Consider the following 21,041-nt stretch of genomic DNA (forward strand, 5'->3'; position numbering starts at 1 on the left):
GTCATCTCGTAAACTTTCCTTGACTTTGAATTAGATACTTATCACAATTAACTGTTCATGAGGCATGTACAATCCTTGTGTGTTTGGGAAGGGTTCTCTGACATACCTTTTACTGGAAAAGTCCCACCCATACAATCATATAGGACCAATCATCAGTTAGAGATACCATATTAGGATTTACCCCAGGTTTACTGTGGCCAGGGTACACTTCACAACGCCAGCTTTGTTAAGGAATGTTTGTTTGTTTCTAAACATGTACTCTACGCTTCTAGTTGCCGTCTAGCATCTCCTGCCTTTTAAAACCGAACCCATTGTTTCCCCAACCCCCCAGGACGGACAGGATCGACAAGGTGATTAAGCAGTGGGAGGGCTCCTTCTTCAAGGGGAACCCCAAGCTGCGGAAGAAGTCGGTGTCGCTACGATTCGACCTGCACATGGCGGCGGCAGACGAGGGCTGCGCCCAGACCAAGCAGGACAGCCTGCCCGACGTGGAGGTCCGCCTGGTGATGAAGAGGTCCCGCAGTATCCCCACCATCGCGGCAAATGTCGAGGCAACAGTATAGTCGATGCAACAGTATGCCCATCCTTGATGGGTGATATCATCATTGAATTGCCTCCCTCATAAATGTTGTGATCTGGCAACAGCATCCCTACCCTTGACAGTGATATCACCATGATATCAGCATTGCTTCCCATTGACCTAGGCTGAAGACGGGAAGGTTAAGACAATTAAGACATTCCATGCGGAAGCGTTCAAAATATAAAACACATTCATGGGACCGACCAGGTCCATTAATAACTATTAGCGCCATTGCTAACTAGCAACACTTGTCCTATGAATTGCAAAGAGTTATGAAATATTATAAACTGGTGATTCGAGCCCTGAATGCAGATTGGCTGACAGCTGTGGTATATCAGACCATATACCACAGGAATGATAACATTTGTTTTTACTGCTCTAATTACGTTGGTAACCAGTTTATAATTGCAATAAGGCACCTCCGGGTTTGTGGTATATGCCAATATACCACGGCTAAGGGCTGTGTCCAGGCACTCTGCGTTGCGCATAAGAACACCCCTTAGCTGCTGTCTATTGGCCATATACCACACCTCCTCGGGCCTTATTGCTAAATTAGAATCCTCTTGTACGAACCTGTATATTTTGAACCTAGCCATTGACCCGAGTGGTATTGTCATGCCATCAAAGTTCCTGCAACTCCACTATCACCCACAATCATCATTGTGACATCAGCATTACCAGCAGCCATTTTGCAACCCCCATGACCAAACCATCCTGGTGACATCCATACAAAACCACCTACATGAGGGGTTAATGTGTGATTCATTTGACATATCAGCATTTCTTAATCATGTGTAAAAGTAGAAAGTCATATTGCCTACTTGCGATTTTGCCATCCAAGACAAATGTGACAAAATGCCATGTTAAAGAGATTTCCCCTGTGGTCAATAATATATGATAGAGTATATAGTACTCACTGTGGTCATCACATTTAACAAATGTATAATCCAACCATCCCTCGGTAACAACTGACACTTTATACAGGTGGTGAAAAATATAAACACGGGAAAAAAGCTGAGGCATCACAGAGTTGTATGTGGAATTCTACTGTGGACTATAAGGGTGGTTCTTTACTTCTCAATTCGCTGTGTGTAAAATGCGAATGGTTTTGCTACGCAGTCATGGATCAACCCAGCACTGACAGTTTGCCTATGGCTGAAACCTGTACTTCGGGCTTTTTCCTTATAATGCTGTAAATCAACTGTAGTCTATATATTATCTATATATGGACAAAGTCCAAACAAAGCAATGAAGTTAGAAATGTACAGTTAAAAAAAAAAAAGAAGAAGCTATTTATTTCCCCCACACTGCTCACTGTGACCCGAAATTGCAGTGAGGCTTCTTCCTGGAGAGCAACCCTCCTGTAGGTTTTCGTTTCAACCCGAATTGTGACTAAACTGATTCAGTTTATCAACCAGCTAATTATTAGAATCAGGTGCGCTAGATTAGGATATGAGCGAAAACCTACAGGACGGAAGCTCTCCAACGGTTGGAGACGGAGAGCCCTTTTCTAATCTAACCCCGCCTCTTGTATCGCAGAGATATACCCTGGTTTAGCCAGCAGGGGCCGGTATTTGTAAATAGTTGCTCTACAGTATCCTGAATGCTTTATTTTGGTATTGTTGTGTCGTATACATAATATCTATATGACTGATTACACTCTATAAGACAGTATCTTTATTTTATTTTTGTTGCAATGTTTTTGAGTTGGCACCAAATATAGGACGCGAAGATAATACCATTGTGCATTGCAGTTGGGTTCCTCCTTTGTACAAATGTTAAAAACAATTATATTCTATGCAGTTCTTCATGCGCTTGATTTGCTCTGCTTCACAGAGTACTTGGGACTAATTCTTCTCTTCGTTTTTGGAGCTCTTTAACTTTAGAATGAAGAATTATGCCTTTATCTAATAATGTATTCATTTAAATAAAACACCAAAAACGCTGTCTTCAGTGGGTTTAAAAAATATATATATAGAATAGTATATTTCTCTAGTCATGGGTATGTGTACAAATGCTGCACATTTTTCAGAGATAATGTATTTCCACAGAGTCATATTATTTCATGTATTTCCAGATTCTTTCATGTATTTGGCAGGTATGTGTTTGGGGTATGGGTGCACCCTGCAGGGATATTAAAGATCCATTACCAGACAAGACACAAACACTTGTCACTTTAAGTTTATTATTATCCTAAATATAAAATAAACATGACAAAATATGAAACAGAAAGGTTTTGTATTCAATACACAATAATATACAACATCTGACAAAATAGATATGATAAAGTTAGTGCAGGAAAAAATATAATTATTGTCATGAAGCATAGCAATAGGCTATACATAATCAAATTACCCATACTAGGGCCCAATTCTAACTTGCATGCCCATAAATCACATTTTCTCATGCATTAGTGTAGATGGGAGAGTTGCGCCAAAATGCAAGTGACACATGGATCTCAAGTTAGAGTTTGTCCCCGAGAGGATATCTCTACTTATCTAATGAACCTCTAGTGCTTTTCAACCTCGTTAGATAACTACTACAGATTTATGTCACAGTTTCCTGTAGAAATGAAGAGAGCTCCAGTTACTGTGCCCTCCACATAAATCAGGGGTTGACTATTAAATAAGGTACTGATCTACAGTACATCAGTAGTGTACTTTGTCTAACCATTCCCATCCAAACTATACAATGTTATAGCTTGTAACATCTATGTGACCTATCGATTTTGAAATCTACAGGATCTTCCTACCTTGTATGAAATTAATTGGGGGTACCACAGTCTTAGCTTTGGTGGAAATAAAGCTTTTTGGGCTCAGTGGGTCATCAGACCTGCAACATGCTACAGGAATCACTTGCAGACCTGCAACATGCTACAGGAATCACTTGCAGACCTACAACATGCTACAGGAATCACTTGCAGACCTGCCAACCCTGTCCAACGTTTTAGAGTACCAGACGCGCGCATCAAATTGGAGATTCAACTCGCGCGCGTAGGACGCGCCGAATTGGGGTTCCCACCCCACATGTTCATGCGCGCGCTGTTTGTGAGTCTGATCGCAATTATATAATTGTACCAAATCAAGTCTATACAAGGTTGGAATACTTTCTTTCCTTCTTTCTTCTTGACAGCATTCCAATTACACCTATGGTAAAAGTCACTAACAATAACTAATTAGAAAGACACAAAGGGCCTTTATTCTTTGAGTTTTTATTTTATTAAACATGTGCAAACGTCTTATCCGCGATAAAAAAAACTCTGACATGATACGAATAACAAATGTTTGAAGCAGAGCATCAGTATCAAATAAACATTTTATCCATAATACAGTACAAACGAAAAAGCTATGATAGGAAACAGTGGGTGAGAACAAATCTTCTAGAGACCTTCAAATGTTCAGGAAATAATTTCCCAGGCAGGCTCGCCTGGTAGCTAGCGGATTTAGAATTACGCAGCAGGGATCAGGGTAGACTTCTCTGTGGGAAACAGTTCCACTGCCCATCATTGAAACCTTGGTAACGAGGGCAATCAGAATGTCTGTACTGGGGGAGACTCTGTACTGGGTTTTGTTATTGGAAACGAGACTGAATATTTGTTCGCAGTCTGCATTGCTGTGGAATAAGACCAATATCCCCAGCGTCACAGCCGATTTCTCTCCAGGCCTGATCCGTGCGCATGTTGACCAGACTCTGCTCAAAAAGGTCTGCCCATTGGCAATGTCAGCGATATCTTCGTTAAAAGAGTGTTTCAGCCTATGTAAAGGTGCCTATTGTATTTCTTTGTAGCTGCATACATCATTTGGATTTTCAGAATTGATAAAATCTCAAATCTAGTGCAAGGCATTCTAGAAGCATTGCATCTATAGCTAATACCGGACACTCATTCATTCTTCATCGCGCAGTCTTCTAAACTCCCGACCCCATTTAATGCCAAGATGTTTATATTTCTTTTTGATTATACCTTTGTAATGCTTTTTGTGACGTGGATCATAATTACAGTTACAGACTATCAGGTTGCGTGATCCTCGTAATGTTACGTGGAAAATACAACTAATGGGACGCAGAATTACATGTGTATCACACTCGCACCAATGCGACCAGTTATTTTTCATATTTGCATTTCATTTCTTTCACTAGCAAATGCAAGTGAACTGCTGGCACTTTAGAGCCCACTGAATGTCCCACTGAATGTCCACACCGTACATGTCTGTGTGTTGCAGCTCGAGAATCGGGATGTTAGATTTACTCAGTGGATTTATTTTTTATTAAAATGTTGTTTTTTAATCCCCCCCCAAAAATCAGGCCCTATTCATTTCTGCGTACTTTTAACTCGGATCTCGTACCTGCCTGCATACACGGACCGAGAATTGACACATCAGAGTATCTGTGTCAGGTCTGGCTCTGGGCGCCCTCGTAGACGGTAGTGATTTAAAGAGCTTCCAACATTCAGTGCGGTGATATTGTCTTCTCACCTTCCCATACTGGACAGATTGAGGTTATGATTTGAAAATTATGCCCTGTGTCAACTCAATGGTCGGATTACAGGGCTGAAGAGGGTCGTATTCTGCGAAGACGTGGCACACATTCTCCCTACCCGCTTCAGTGCCCTTTGCCACTATACCAAATATCCTGGATGGGAAAAAAAAGAATCAAAGTTGGATATTAGCCTACATTGTTGTTAGCTTTCATTCACAAATTATACCTATTATAATGTGGGCAAATGCATGCTGAAGCTATCTAATAATGAGGAACATTACCTTGCTGGTTTGGAACTCTTGTGCCACCTGTGAAGATAAAAAGTGGTTGAATTTAGAGATTAAAACGATGTTTAAAAATGGAGAGAGAAACAGTCCATTCAGAGTGGACTTTATTTCTGATTTGTAGGCCCCATGTTTTTCCTGACCACATGACCTTCCCAGGAAAAACTCGGGGCCCTGAAACACAAGCTTTTGAAAGGATCAACTCACAGTCTCTTGTCTGGATCTTCACCACTGTAGCTGAGCATGTGTGCAGGGTAATGACGTCTGAAGAAAAGTCTAATGGGAACACACACATTCATCAGATATAATTTCATCAAGAAAGGTCTTAGAAGTAATTTACCATCATCAGCTGTAGAGTCATCAAACAACTCAAAAGAAAATGTAATTCAGAAAAAAACACCATATTTTTCTTACTTTCTCTGGATGTCTGTCAAGGTGACACCTTTGGGTGACACCTTCAGGTTGACTATGGTGGGTGTGATGGTGCTCAGGTCCATCGTGAAGGTGGAGGACACAGCCTTTTGTACAGCACACGGCCCTGTCAACGTCTCAGTGGGGATTGCACTCAGGTAGAGGAAATTGCAAGCTAGGGAGAAGACAGGGAAGATCATGAATTCATTTGAGAGAAGAGAAACCAGTGTGGTGCTTTTTTTTATCACAGCTGTCTACTGCGGCATGCAGGACAGGGGGACAACCACTACATTGTACTGCAGATTTCTACACTTACCAGTCATTCCCTAAATACTATAGGAGTCCAAATGCTGTGTGCAACGTAACCTACTATGACTGTTTATAATGTAGCATAATTGATTGAATGCAAGAAGTTGCAACATTGTTGCAGCTTGTGTTGCACTCATACAGCGCTGTATAAAATCTGTCCACGTTAAGCAGATTCCTAATTAATAAGCAGGCGAGGAGTTTTTGTATGGGCCGCAATGAGAGAGTGTTGAATTTAGCCAAGATAAACATGAATTGCTATTTTGATACGTGAGGCTTATTTGATCTGATATAAGTTTCGTCATGTTTAGGTTGTTACGAGTGTACTGATATAACTGTTATTCACGTGACATCCTGGCAACTTTGAGAAAACGTTCTATAAGAGTTGTCCCTGTTGAAATTCGAGACAGTCTATGCATATTATTAGGCTTGAATAGAATCGTACTCTCCATTGAACACAGGCGGGTGACGTCAACACCCCTCATCGAATATTCAAAATAGTATTTAAATAACAAAATATATCCACCAATCCAAATAGAGGAATATGTGTGGAAGCTTGACAGCGCGCCATTCCGCTCTGTGGACAACGAATCCAATTGCCGAGACGAATACATAGGTATTTCGTCAATATCCAAATCTCTGGCTTTATCAAGAATACTGTGATGATCCAGATACTTGGCAGGAGTCACGAGGGGTCAGGTGATCACCTCACCTTTGAGCTTTGTTGGCATGCACTGCTTTGGAATCCCTAAAAAACATGCCACTTCGATTCAAGTGACTTTTTGTAGCAGGTTAGGATAGCATTTTCGCTAACCTAATTTTCCTAACCAACTACACACAAGTAGTAGCTATATCAAAGTGGCGTGTTTTTAGGGAATCTCTGCACGGCTTACCCTAACATACCGTTCGCTGACTTTGTACATATTTAAATATGTTCCAAAAGTATATTACGGGGAAACTAACTTTATAGTTGAACTAACAAGTTCAAGATAACCAATGCAGCAGTTTTCACCCTTTACGGACAAAATGTGCAGTATAACCGCAGTATGCTGCAATTCTTTCTGCTAAAATACCAGTCAACTGCATTTACTCTACTTTTACTGCTGTATCAAAACTGCAAAAAAAAAATTGTAAGGCCAAGTTTACTCAGGTAAGCCATGAACAGATAATTAGCTAATATTACAATGAAATGCTGGCTATTATAGCTAGCTAGCTTGGAATACTTCTTTAGCCAGTCACCATTAAGGCCTACCAAACATGTTCATGAAATATGATGTTGATGCATGTTATTCCTTAGAGGCAGAATAATATAAAACTTAGCTAGCTGATTGGCGAATTGATACCACAACTCGATAACCTAATGATGAACGATGGGTGCACAATTCTCACCTGTCTTGGTCTTGTCTTCTGGTGCTGACCTGTCATTTGTTTCCTCCTGTCCTTTGTTCAGATCTGTAGACCAAACAGATGCAGTTGAAGTCGGAAGTTTACATACACCTTAGCCAAATACATTTAAACTCAGTTTTTCACAATTCATGACATTTAACCCTAGTAAAAACTACCTGTCTTAGGTCAGTTGGGATCACCACTTTATTTTAAGAATGTGAAATGTCAGAATAATTGTAGAGAGAATTATTTCAGCTTTTATTTCTTTCATCACATTCCCAGTGGGTCAGAAGTTTACATACACTCAATTAGTATTTGGTAGCATTGCCTTTGAATTGTTTAACTTGGGTCAAACGTTTCGGGTAGCCTTCCACAAGCTTCCCACAATAAGTTGGGTGAATTTTGGCCCATTCCTCCTGACAGAGCTGGTGTAACTGAGTCAGGTTTGTAGGCCTCCTTGCTCGCACACACTTTTTCAGTTCTGCCCACATGTTCTATAGGCTTGAGGTCAGGGCTTTGTGATGGCCACTCCAATATCTTGATTTTGTTGTCCTTAAGCCATTTTGCCACAACTTTGGAAGTATGCTTGGGGTCATTGTCCATTTGGAAGACCCATTTGTGACCAAGCTTTAACTTCCTGACTGACATCTTGATGTTGCTTCAATTAATCCACATAATTGTTCTTCTTCATGATGCCATCTATTTTGTGAAGTGCACCAGTTCTTCCTGCAGCAAAGCACCCCCACAACATGATGCCGCCGCCACCCCCGTGCTTCATGGTTGGGATGGTGTTCTTCGGCTTGCAAGCCTCCCTCTTTTTCCTCCAAAAATAACGGTGATCATTATGGCCAAACAGTTCTATTTTTGTTTCATCAGACCAGAGGACATTTCTCCAAAAAGTACAATCTTTGTCCCCATGTGCAGTTGCAAACTGTAGTCTGGCTTTATGGCGGTTTTGGAGCTGTGGCTTCTTACTTGCTGAGCAGCCTTTCAGGTTATGTCGATATAGGACTCGTTTTACTGTGGATATAGATACTTTTGTACCTGTTTCCTCCAGCATCTTCACAAGGTTCTTTGCTGTTGTTCTGGGATTGATTTGCACTTTTCACACCAAAGTACGTTCATCTCTAGGAGACAGAACGAGTCTCCTTCCTGAGCGGTATGACGGCTGTGTGGTCCCATGGTGTTTATACTTGCGTACTATTGTTTGTACAGATGAACGTGGTACCTTCAGGCATTTGGAAATTGCTCCCAAGGATGAACCAGACTTGTGGAGGTCTACAATTTTTTTTCTGAGGTCTTGGCTGATTTCTTTTGATTTCCCCATGATGTCAAGCAAAGAGGCACTGAGTTTAAAGGTAGGCCTTGAAATACATCCACAGGTACACCTCCAATTGACTCAAATTGTGTCAATTAGCCTATAAGAATCTTCTAAAGCCATGACATAATTTTCTAGAATTTTCCAAGCTGTTTAAAGGCACAGTCAACTTAGTGTATGTAAACTTCTGACTCACTGGAATTGTGATACAGTGAATTATAAGTAAAATAATCCGTCTGTAAGCAATTGTTGGAAAAATTACTTCTGTCATGCACAAAGTAGATGTCCTAACCGACTTGCCAAAAACTATAGTTTGTTAACAAGAAATTTGTGGAGTGGTTGAAAAACGAGTTTTAATGACTCCCAACCTAAGTGTATGTAAACGTCTGACTTCAACTGTACAATTTAATTGCCTGGTTTAGAAATGAAAATGTTGTCTTATATGTGGAATAATGCTATTATTCACATCATCATAAAATGTATGTAAACATCTGTGGCTTGTTGCCTGAATAGATTTAGGCTATTCGTTAAAGTATTATAGCATACCATGTGACTGGAGCAGAAGTTTGCAGGGTAGGGCATACGGAGTGACGGTGTGTTGGAAGACCAGGGCAGACAGACTACCTGCAAGGGGATACAAAAAAACAGTCCAATTGTTTTAACTTAATGGTTGAATGTACATATCAAATGATAAAGTATTCATGTTGTTTCAAGGAATGTCCACAAGATGGCGTGGGTGATCTTTCTGAGTCATGGCATTACGTCTGTGCACCAGGGTAGCCTTGATGATCCAAGGCAACAACAAAGCAACCTCGACATCACAAATGTGTTTGAGATCGGCATAGATTGTCACAATCAGACTCAACTGTTGTTTTTCTGTGATTGTTGCGGTACAGCCAATATAAATCTCATCTACTTTCATTGTTTCTTACTTATAGAAGCCCACATCTCTCAAAGCCCTGAAATGAAAACGTCTCCATCCCTCTGCCTCCCTGTTTTCAGGACACAGACCAGACATGGCTGACTCAAGTCTTGTGATTCGTGCTTCTCCTAAACCAGGGTGTGGGCCTTTTGTCAAGACTGTTTACCATGAATGAGCAATCTGTCAAAGAAGTGTGGGATTGATGGATTGTCACACTATGAATGAACAAGTTGACGTAGCCCACTCCTTACCAAAGTACGGTTCCTGTGAGGAGCCCTTGATACGGACGCCCTTGGCCGACGATTCAATGAGAAAGTGCCTCACGAGATCTGAGCTGCCCTCCACTACAATAAAGAAGCCAAGAGTCAGGAAAGAGACAAGGCAGATAGTCAGTGTAGTATTTACTGAAAACAAATCTGATATGACATATGGCAGTTAGATAACATACGGCTTTGATTTTACTGTGATGATGCGGTGTTGTGTAATATTGATAATAGTTACTACTGATGTAAGAAGCCAGGATTTAAACACTATAATAACATTCCGGTAATCAAATGCTATTGAGTGTTTGCACTGCCACAGAGGTAGACATTATGAGTAATGAGCGGCCTCCGGTTGCACCACAGATTTCAGGGTCAACACAGACCGACATTCCCACTCAAGTTAGCAGCGGGGAGAGTTAGGTGAGACCTTTCAGGTCTTTTCAAGACACACTGGTGTTGATCCTGGCATTTAGTGTGCTTTAGTTGTGTGTACTCTGTTTATAGGACTGTGTGGTGGTGGTGGTTCTGAGCAGCGGTGTTGTACTGAGAAGGACTTAAGGATCGTTTACCTGGTTGGCCAGTAGGGGATATGTTGACGGGCGCCTGGTCCACCTTCATAGCCAGCCCAAAGGAGCCTCTGAAGGACGTGCTGTCTCTCACCACGAATGTCCCCGGCTCCTTATCTATCACTATAGCCTCAGCTACAATCACACAGGTACCACAGATACAGATCAGATTGTGCAGGGCTATCCCCATAGTCACCATTGTTGTGCAGGGCTATCCCCATAGTCACCATTGTTGTGCAGGGCTATCCCCATAGTCACCATTGTTGTGCAGGGCTATCCCCATAGTCACCATTGTTGTGCAGGGCTATCCCCATAGTCACCATTGTTGTGCAGGGCTATCCCCATAGTCACCATTGTTGTGCAGTGCTATCCCCATAGTCACCATTGTTGTGCAGGGCTATCCCCATAGTCACCATTGTTGTGCAGGGCTATCCCCATAGTCACCATTGTTGTGCAGGGCTATCCCCATAGTCACCATTGTTGTGCAGGGCTATCCCCATAGTCACCATTGTTGTGCAGGGCTATCCCCATAGTCACCACTGTTGTGCATGGCTATCCCCATAGTCACCATTGTTGTGCAGGGCTATCCCCATAGTCACCATTGTTGTGCAGGGCTATCCCCATAGTCACCATTGTTGTGCAGGGCTATCCCCATAGTCACTATTGTTGTGCAGGGCTATCCCCATAGTCACCATTGTTTGTCACTCTGTTGCAGACCGAGTATCAATAAAAATAATACATTTTAGCCTAAAATCAGCGTTTGTTTTCTGTTTCAACCTAAATTTGCTTTGCGTCTTTGAAACGTAATTTAGAACATACAATGCAACAGTTGCTGCCAAATATATTGGCTCCCCGTTTCTTCTCAAAACGCTTACCCTGAACTCTGTTGATGTGTGGACGGAACCAGAACTGAGAGGTGTCCATGACAAACTTCATGGAGTGCTGGTTGCCTTGAAAATGGCCTTGCAAAGCTGAGGGACCATGAAAAGAAAATGCACATGCTTTTATTATTGTATACGCACAAACCTTTTCCCAGCAGAGAGCACTGGACTGAGATTTTAGATTTTAAACAGATTGGCGAGGATCATCGCCATCAGGACTCACAGTGAGAGGGAGATGGCGAGGATGGCCTGGAGCTGGGCCTCTGCTTGATCTGTCTGTCTGGGACCATTGCCTCTGGAGGTGACTGTGGGCTGAGCACCCGCTCTGGGGCTCCGTTGACCAACACCACAGGGATGTCTGTCAGTGAACCGGCCAGGGAGGCAGGGCTGCTGTGGATCCCCTGGAAGTGGCCGAGTGGTGATGGGCCAGTTGGCGAACGCTTGTTGGTGAACGGCCTGGTCGAGGACCTGGACACGTCGCTGTAGGAGCTGGACGTGCGGTAGAGGAGGAGAGACTCGGGGCTGTCGCCTTCACTGTCACTGAGCAAGGACTGATAGCTGTGGAAGAGAAGATGTTTACGGCACTGTGGAGTCCAGACAGAAGGTAGAGCTTTCAAGTGTCAATCTGTATCAGCACCAGTTAGTGTTGCTCTGTGGAGTCATGACTGGTCTAACTTGTCCTTATGTTTGCATCAAACTCCGATATTAAAATCATTTCCAAAAGCATGTATTAACAAGAGTGCGAAGGAGTCTGACCTGCCCATCATGTAACTGGTTTCTGAGCCGGGCGACGTGGAGATCATCGAGACGGCACTGTTCCTGTGAGAGTGTGACATGCGCAGGGTGACTGGGGATGAACACATGCCCGCCTCGCCTCCCTGCGTCGAGGGCAGCCGCCGGCGGACCACACTTCCACATGGCAGTGGGGGGCGAGAGGAGGCATCAGAGAACACCAGGGAGCCTTGGGGGCTGCACCTGGAGCCAGAAGCAGAGGACAGTGGGATGGGAATGCTGCAGGAGGGGGAGACGGAGGTGGAGATGTGCCTTGGAGCACAGCCTCTGGCCACACAGCTGGAGACGTCTTCATCTGGAGAGAAGTCATCTGGAGAGGAGAGAGGGAGAACGCCAGAGGAAGTTGGTGCTAAATATCGAATGGATAAAGGGAAGGAAAAGGGAAATGAGAAACCGAATGGGTCTAGACAATATAAGAAATTGCAAATGTTGTGTTATCTGAGAGGAGAGAGGAAGAACAAACCGAGAGAAGCGTGAGAAAGGAATGTTCAGTGGCTTAACCAGGGAATCAACTGAACTTCCCTATTCGGCGAGCAACGAGTCACACAATTCGTCTGATTTTTTTTTTCTCCCGGTGTTTCTAACAATACAGTCACTTACGAGAAGTGATCACACACATTTCAAGTTGGATGGTCTTAAACGTTTCCTTCCCCATTATATGAATGAGAAGTGTTGAAATAGTTGTTTTCCTGTGATCAACAATCTTATCCACTGAGTGCCGTTACAGATAAAATGTATTGCCTTTTCAAGAGCCGCATACCCATACTCTACAGTCAGAGCAGATTGTGGAGACTTGTTTAATCTCATACGTGTACACACACATACATCCCATTCCTTTCCCTTCTATGGCGTTGTCTGTATTAGATGGGTGTGGCTTTATTATGGCAATACTACACTTAGTATACCAGACATTAAAAACATCTCCCCATTTTGCCCTCAGAACAGCCTCAATTCGTTGGGGCATCGACTACAAGGTGTCGAAAGCGTTCCACAGGGATGCTGGCCCATGTTGACTCTAATGCTTCCCACAGTTGTGTCAAGTTGGCTGGATGTCCTTTTGGGTGGTGGGCCATTCTTAACCATTGCCATCAATAAGGGATCATAGCTTTCACCTGGATTCACCTGGTCAGTCTATGTGTTGGAAACATAGCCTGGTACCTCTCTAGGTTTCTTCCTAGGTTTTGGCCTTTCTAGTGAGTTTTTCCTAGCCACCGTGCTTCTACACCTGCATTGCTTGCTGTTTGGGGTTTTAGGCTGGGTTTCTGTACAGCACTTTGAGATATCAGCTGATGTGCAAAGGGCTATATAAATAAATTTGATTTGATTTGAAAGAGCAGGCGTTCTTAATGTTTAGTACACTCAGTGTCTACCACACAAGTGTTTTCCTGGGAGGCTAAAGACAGCAGGTTGAAATTCCTCCACGTCGTGCAGGCTTTTACTTGTTCAAGTGAGTCCCTACCCAGCCTCTTCAAATACACCAAGCAAACACTGTGTTCCTGCTGTGAGGATGAGAATGCAGTACTTTGCCACGAAGAAGTTTCAACTTGTCCCCCCCCCAAAAAAATATTATGGTTATGGGTATTATGTGGGACATGATCTACCCGCTTGTCAGTAACGGCGGGAACCTATTGAAATAGATGAGTCTGTTGCCCCATGCCACTGAGGTGAGGTGTCCTGTGGTCAGGGTGAGTGAGACGGGCGGGTCACTGTTATGTTGTGACTAGAGTTGACGTGGAACGGTGACTAGTACCAAGGGGGAGATCCGTTGATGAGTAGGTAGTACCAGTAACTATATCCATCACAATTACTGTGACCTCATTCAGTACATCCCACGCCATTTGTTCTTTGGTTTTCTAAGAATGAATACTTGTGTATGGAATTGTGCTCACTTCTGTTTTTCAGTTGTTCAGACCATGTCAGACAGTTACTGTCGAAAAGGTTGACTGTATTGAAAGCACCAGTGCGTCTGCCTCAGATGTTCTGGGTGTGGTATGTTTTTTTTTTTTTGTCTGGGCAGTAACCCCAGACAAATGTACTCTATTTTGTAACATTAAACTGATGTGAAATTATGGGTGGATTTTTACATAGCCCCGGGCCATGGGCACATGAATGGGGCACAAAGGAAGTTGTTATTCAAGGTTCTCAGGCTTGGTCTCCAGCCAACGTAACTGCAGATGTTTCTAGCCATGTTTTACGACGGAAAAGTACCCTAGGTCTGAACCCTTTCGTTGACCAAGTTGGACATTTTTCAATTTTCAAAACTGTTGAATTGAATGAGCGAAAGTAATTCTGTAGGCGTAGGCCTCCTGACAGATCTACGTAGAAATATTGATTAAAAAAATATATGTAGATAAACTACAGTTTAAATAAAGCATGCGAGTTTGTACTGTAGAAAATAAATAGGCCTATATTACAGCAATTAATAAATATTGGGCTTTTATATGCCCTCTCACTCATTGTCCTACCTGTGTGGAGGCTGCTGGACTGGGACCTCTTGTTGAAGTAGATGGGATCAAACGTGGGGTCCAGTTCCAGAATGAGCTGGTTCAGGTTATCTAGGGAGATGTCCAGGTCGTCCTGTTCACTGCAACTCCCGTTGGGGTCCATCATGGCGCTCGGACTGCACCCCAGAGCTACCTCACGAGCAGAGTCCAGGCAGGTACTCTGACCCACCCTCAGAATGTGATTGGGTATTATGTGGGACATGGCTCCAGCTATAGGCATCACGTAAATCTCTGAAACAGACACACCAGTGGGATTAACTCACTAATATATCTATTGCTGTAAATATCATTCTTAGTATATCTTGTGTAAATTCATCCGGTGCGTACATAGTACCAGTCAGAAATTTGGACACACCTACTCATTCAAGGGTTTTTCTTTATTTTCACTATTTTCTATACATTGTATAATAACAGTGAAGACATCAAAACTACTGAAAAAAACACATATGGAATCATGTAGTAACCAAAAAAGTGTTAAACAAATCAGAATATAATTTACATTTGAGATTCTTCAAAGTAGCCGCCCTTTGCCTTGACAGATTTGCACACTTGGCATTCTCTCAACCAGCTTCACCTGGAATGCTTTTCTAACTGTCTTGAAGGAGTTCCCACATATGCTGGGCACTTCTTGGCTGCTTTTCCTTCACTCTGTGGTCCAACTCATCCCAAACCATCTCAAATGGCCCAAGCAAGTCTCTTCTTATTATTGGTGTTCTTTAGTAGTGGTTTCTTTGCAGCAATTCAACCATGAAGGCCTTATTGAAAATAAGAATTTGTTCTTAACTGACTTGCCTAGTTAAATAAAGGTAAAATAAAAAATAAAAAAAATAAAAAAAATTCATGCAGTCTCCTCTGAACAGTTGATGTTGAGATGTGTCTGTTACTTAAACTGTTACTATGAAGCATTTATTTGGGCTGCAATCTGTGGTGCAGTTAACTCTAATGAACCTATCCTCTGCAAAGCTAAATATGGGTCTTCCTTTCCTGTGGCGGTACTCATGAGAGCCAGTTTCATCATAGTGCTTGATGATTTTTGCGACAGCACTTGACTGACCTTCATGTCTTAAAGTAATGATGAACTGTCGTTTCTCTTTGCTTATTTGAGCTGTTCTTGACATAATATGGACTTGGTATTTTGCCAATATGGCTATCTTCTGTATACCACCCCTACCATGTCACAGCACAACTTAAGGCACACCTGTCAATTGAAATGCATTCCAGCTGGTTGAAGCTGGTTGAGAGAATGCTAAGAGTGTGCATAGCTGTCATCAAGGCAAAAGGGTTGCTATTTGAAGAATCTCAAATAGAAAATATATTCTGATTTGTTTAACACTTTTGTTTTCATATGTTATTTCATAGTTTTGATGTCTTCACTATTGTTCTACAATGTAGAAAATAGTAAAAAAAAAAAAAAAGAAAATTCCTGGATTGAGTAAGTGTGACTTTTAAACTGGTACTGTACATAGATGGAATTTGGAATACTGTTACAGTGCTTTTTGGGTTGTTAATTGGATTTGTTCCCACGTCCAATATTAAACTTTGATTTGATTTGATTAGCACGGGCGAGATTGCTAACATTGGCGTGTCAATGGGATGAATGGAAGTTATTGCACTGTGTCCCGAACTGACCTAAATAGGACAGCTGTGCCTAGCCTACACTTGACCCTGCTACTGTACAAGTTATACTTACACGTTGCTAAAATGCACATGTATGTATACAAATCTCCATTACAGATAAAAATGTTAAGTAACCCAGAGGGGAAAAGTTATTTAAACTGTCTGGTTGTAAGGAACGGAATTTCAACCAGTTGCCGACTAAGAAAAAGCAGTCAGTTAAAGGACATTGCAATTCAACAGAACCCAAGTAGAAGGCTCAGCACTAAAAGTCCAGATGTGGTACAGTAGATGATTTACACGTTTGTTTTAGGATTCACATCATACTGCTTTTTCATTGGACTCACACACATTGTTATCTTGAGACAAATCAATTCAAATATCACTCTTCCACATTGTGTGATCTCCACCCAGCGGTTCCCAGTCTCAATAGACTTGCAGCTGTCCCGTGAACTACAAGAACCCTCCACAAACGTTCATTGTATTGTTGATAGCGTTGTCAACAAAGGTCAACTCTTTTGTGAACCCAGTGAAAGGAGCTACATCTAAATATGAGTAATATTTAATTATATGAGACCTGTTTACTGTTGGCTTAACAGCTACTGGCGATTAACAGATACTCATATCCTTCTCTTCAGGTTTTCTGCCTACCAGTTGCTTATCAATACTGTTGTTAATTACCTATACTCTTGCATGTGTGATGCTAAGGGCCATAGTCATTCTGAAACTGACCTGTTTGACCTAGAAGTATGATGCAATCTCTTGTGAAAGTGAAAGGTTTGCTTGCAGTGATAGTTGAGGAGATAAAGGAAGCAGTCAGAGGAAGGGTGTGTAGTGTGTCAGAGAGAGATCATAGACTCTACCCCCTCCTCCCCCTCGTCTCAGACAGGGCAAGGCACCCAGTGAGTCACAGGGCCAGAGGGAGTCGCCATGACAACGCAACCCTTGTTGTCCCCCCCCCAACATTTCTTTTGCTGATACAGCAATCAGAGACCATACGTTTTCTATCCTGATTTACCAATGGTAAATACAGCAATTAAAAGATGTGCAGATGTCACGTCTAAGAACTGCTTCCTATTTTATTTACCCTTTATTTAACTAGGCAAATCGGTTGAGAACAAATTCTTATTTACAATGACGGCCTACCCCGGCCAAACCCTCCCCTAACCCGGACGACGCAGGGCCAGTTGTGCGCCGCCCCATGGGACTCCTGATCACGGCCAGTTGTGATACAGCCTGGGATCGAACCAGGGTCTGTAGTGAGGCCTCTAGCACTAAGATGCAGTGCCTTAGACCCCTGCGCCACTCGGGAGGCCTTATAAAGACCCCCTTTAGTGTTGCTGTAGTGTAATGTAGCCTACTATTTCCACATTGCAGACAGAGTGAGGAAAGATGATGCTTGAGGCTCTCCGTTATGTGACACACTTCAAAAACATTCCATCAGCGTTAGGGGCAACACATACTGTAGTTGCAGTAGCATGAGGTTGCAGCATTAGATTGCGACCCTGTGAAGGACGTCCAATCTCCATGTGTATGTGCAGGTAGCTTGTGCATGAGGTCCCAACCCACCTTCACCACAATACACGTAATACTTATAAGAATAATAGATATACACTACCATTCAAAAGTTTGGGGTCACGTAGAAATGTCCTTGTTTAAAAAATTTTTTTTTTAAAATGTCCATTAAAATAACATCAAATTGATCAGAAATACAGTGTAGACATTCATACTGTTGTAAATGACTATTGTAGCTGGAAACGGCTGATTTTTTTTAATGGAATATCTACATAGGCATACAGAGTCCCATTAGAGAACCCCATTATTAGCCTCACAAGTCATCAACTGGCAGCTTCATTAAATAGTCCCCCCAAAACACCAGTCTCAACGTCAACAGTAAAGAGGCAACTCCGGGATGCTGACCTTCTAGGCCGGTGTTGCAAAGAAAAATACATATCTCAGACTGGCCAATAAAAAGAAAAGATTAAGATGGACAAAAAAACACAGACACTGGACAGAAGAACTCTGCCTAGAAGGCCAGCATCCCGGAGACGCCTCTTCGCTGTTGACGTTGAGACTGGTGTTTTGTGGGTACTATTTAATGAAGCTGCCAGTTGAGGACTTGTGGTGCATCTGTTTCTCAAACTAGACACTCTAATGTACTTGTCCTCTTGCTCAGTTATGCACCAGCGTCTCCCACTCCTCTTTCTATTCTGGTTAGAGCCAGTTTGCTCTGTTCTGTGAAGGGAGTAGTACACAGCATTGTACGAGATCTTCAGTTTCTTGGCAATTTCTCGCATGGAATAACCTTCATTTCTCAGAACAAGAATAGACTGCTGAGTTTCAGAAGAAAGTTCTTTGTTTCTGGCCATTTTGAGCCTGTAATCGAACCCACAAATGCTGATGCTACAGATACTCAACTAGTCTAAAGAAGGCCAGTTTTATTGCTTCTTTAATCAGAACAACCGTTTTCAGCTGTGCTAACATAATTGCAAAAGGGTTTTCTAATGATCAATTAGCCTTTTAAAATGATAAACTTGGATTAGCTAACATTACGTGCCATTGGAACACAGGAGTGATGGTTGCTGATAATGGGCCTGTGTAGATATTCCATTAAAAATCAGCCGTTTCCAACTACAATAGTCATTTACAACATTAACAATGTCTACACTGTATTTCTTATCAATTTGATGTTATTTTAATGGACAAAAAAATTGCTTTTCTTTCAGAAACTAGTACATTTCTAAGTGACCTCAAACCTTTGAACGATAGTGTAAGTCTGTTACTGAAAAATCCCTACTTTAAACATTTGTAAAGACACAATTATCTATCTTTGATTAACGTTTTTTGATACTTGCTTGCATAAATCATTTTTTTCTCCAAAGTGTAACAGCAGAATTATAAGTAAACACAGTATACATATTCTAATTAAATGCATTCTTAATCACCCTCCGTCCCATTTATAAGATCCTGTATACTGAAATATAGTTGAGGTATCTTACCTGTTTTTGTTGTTCTCTTGTTCTCAGTGTGTAAAGAAAGGGGTTGTTTATGTCCCTGAGGTTTCAAAGTAAATGAATCCAGAAGTAGAATGCTTTTATTGATAGCTCCCGACCCCTCCTGCTGTCATCCAGTCAGCCCACTGTTTCACACGCCCTTGCTTGCAGCTCTAACATTCTGGGTTAGGTCGGATGACGTCATCAACGTGGTAAGCACATAGAGTTGTAGGATATTCATTTGAGCCAGTAACAGGAAATATGAATTATAATATAATTATATATAATATAATTCATGGCGATTTAGAATACATTTTGTATTTTTACAGATATCTGTAACTAGAATGAGTGAAATTTAAAGGAGGGGTAGTGTTCTAGAGAACATAGTCGTGAAGAGGGCATGAGTCCAACCCCTGTCTTATATTTTCCATTCAGAAAGGATGTAAAGGGATAAACCCTTTCTTACAAACAATAGCCTATTGTCAATTGCTTTTCTGGGGAAGTGACCTCTCCAAGGTCCGTTTTGAAACGAGTAGGTGAATGAGACGATGTCTGGCAATCTCTGACTTTTTCTAATCTCCTCTGTAACCCCATAGTTTGAGTGTAAACCATTTATTAACCGTGTCATGTGATGTTCTTTTGTCCCGTGGAAGCCTTCAAGGTCACACTTTATTTGGAGAGTCTATCTGTAGATGCTCTACAGATGGCCATACTATCAACAAACTATCTGTTGATAAGCAAGTGCTTGCTAAGGTTATGGTTAAGCTTAGGGTTAGGTTTAAAATAAGGGTTAGGGCAACGATTCCCCAACTCGGTCCTGGGGACCCCAAGGGGTGCACGTTTTGGGTTTTTGCCCTAACACTACAGAGCTGATTCAAATGATCAAAGCTTGATGATTAGTTGATTATTTGAATCAGCTGTGTAGTTCAAGGGCAAAAACCAAAATGTGCACCCCTTGGGGTCCACAGGACCGAGTTTGGGAAACCCTGTGTTAGGGTAAGGGTTAAGCTTAGGTTTAGTGTTAGGGCGACAGGGTAGCCTAGTGGTTAGAGTAACCAAGGAAGGTTGCAAGTTCAAACCCCCGACAAGGTACAAATCTGTCGTTCTGCCCCTGAACAGAACTAGAACTTCCTAGGCCGTCATTGAAAATAAGAATTTGTTCTTAACTGACTTGCCTAGTTGAATAAAGGTAAAATTAAAAATACAAATACTCATATTGAAGCAAGGTACTGTAAATTGGTGGAAATCTAACATGCCAAATAGCCTAGAAGTAGGGTTCCCACATGAAAAAATACTTCAGTTTACTATAGAATACTACAGTACTTACTATAGAATTCTATAGTAAACTGCAGTATACTGTTAATCAGTTCAGTGCCTAAATTCAACACCTGGTCTTCCAGGTCAGTTAAACCAAAAACATGAAGTGCCTGTGGCCCTCCAGGACCAGGGTTACCTACCCCTGCTGTAGAATACTACACCACACTGTAGAATCCCTCGATCACGTGTAGCACTTACTATAGAACAGGGCTGTCCAACCGTCTTCCTGGAGATCTACCGTCCTGTGGGTTTTCAGTCCAACCCTAATTTAACACACCTGATTCTACTTATCAGCTGCTCAACAAGACCTTAACTAGCTGAATCAGATACGCTAAATTAGGGTTGGACTGAAAACCTACAGGACAGGAAGAGGGTTGGGCAGCCCTGCTATAGAATGTTGTAATATACTGTGGAATACTATAGTAAAT

At 42.0% G+C, this 21,041-nt stretch overlaps 2 protein-coding genes across 3 annotated transcripts in view; one reads left to right on the top strand and one right to left on the bottom strand.

Annotated features, from left to right (window-relative positions):
* LOC139424613 (keratin, type I cytoskeletal 18-A-like) overlaps nt 1–1,862 on the top strand; it is a 29,986-nt gene extending 28,124 nt beyond the window's left edge. For both annotated transcript variants that reach the window (XM_071176619.1, XM_071176620.1), the window contains one exon: nt 332–1,862. In XM_071176619.1, coding sequence (XP_071032720.1) covers nt 332–563 — 232 coding nt within the window. In that variant the 3' untranslated portion in view covers nt 564–1,862. The remainder of the gene's footprint in view (nt 1–331) is intronic.
* A 1,913-nt stretch (nt 1,863–3,775) lies between these two features.
* On the bottom strand, nt 3,776–19,448 carry LOC139424618 (tensin-4-like). Its single transcript, XM_071176629.1, has 13 exons — nt 19,303–19,448; nt 14,651–14,920; nt 12,150–12,495; nt 11,617–11,951; nt 11,388–11,483; nt 10,516–10,647; nt 9,935–10,027; nt 9,308–9,385; nt 7,447–7,509; nt 5,755–5,926; nt 5,548–5,616; nt 5,338–5,364; nt 3,776–5,209 (listed from the first exon to the last, which is right to left on the bottom strand). Exons 2-13 carry the CDS (start codon nt 14,907–14,909, stop codon nt 5,077–5,079), a joined length of 1,803 nt encoding a protein of 600 aa, XP_071032730.1. The 5' UTR covers nt 14,910–14,920; nt 19,303–19,448; the 3' UTR covers nt 3,776–5,076.
* Between the last annotated feature and the right edge of the window lie 1,593 nt (nt 19,449–21,041).

The sequence above is a fragment of the Oncorhynchus clarkii genome, chromosome 13 (assembly GCF_045791955.1).
Source record: "Oncorhynchus clarkii lewisi isolate Uvic-CL-2024 chromosome 13, UVic_Ocla_1.0, whole genome shotgun sequence".
Classification (NCBI taxonomy): Eukaryota; Metazoa; Chordata; class Actinopteri; order Salmoniformes; family Salmonidae; genus Oncorhynchus; species Oncorhynchus clarkii.

Excerpts from the sequence above, each read along its gene's own strand:
- LOC139424618 (XM_071176629.1), bottom strand. The coding sequence starts at position 14,909 with ATGCCTATAGCTGGAGCCATGTCCCACATAATACCCAATCACATTCTG. Across the intron at positions 12,496-14,650 it reads GTCCAGCAGCCTCCACACAG|ATGACTTCTCTCCAGATGAA; the intron begins GTAGGACAATGA and ends TCTCCTCTCCAG. Across the intron at positions 10,028-10,515 it reads ATCCCCTACTGGCCAACCAG|TGGAGGGCAGCTCAGATCTC; the intron begins GTAAACGATCCT and ends TCTTTATTGTAG.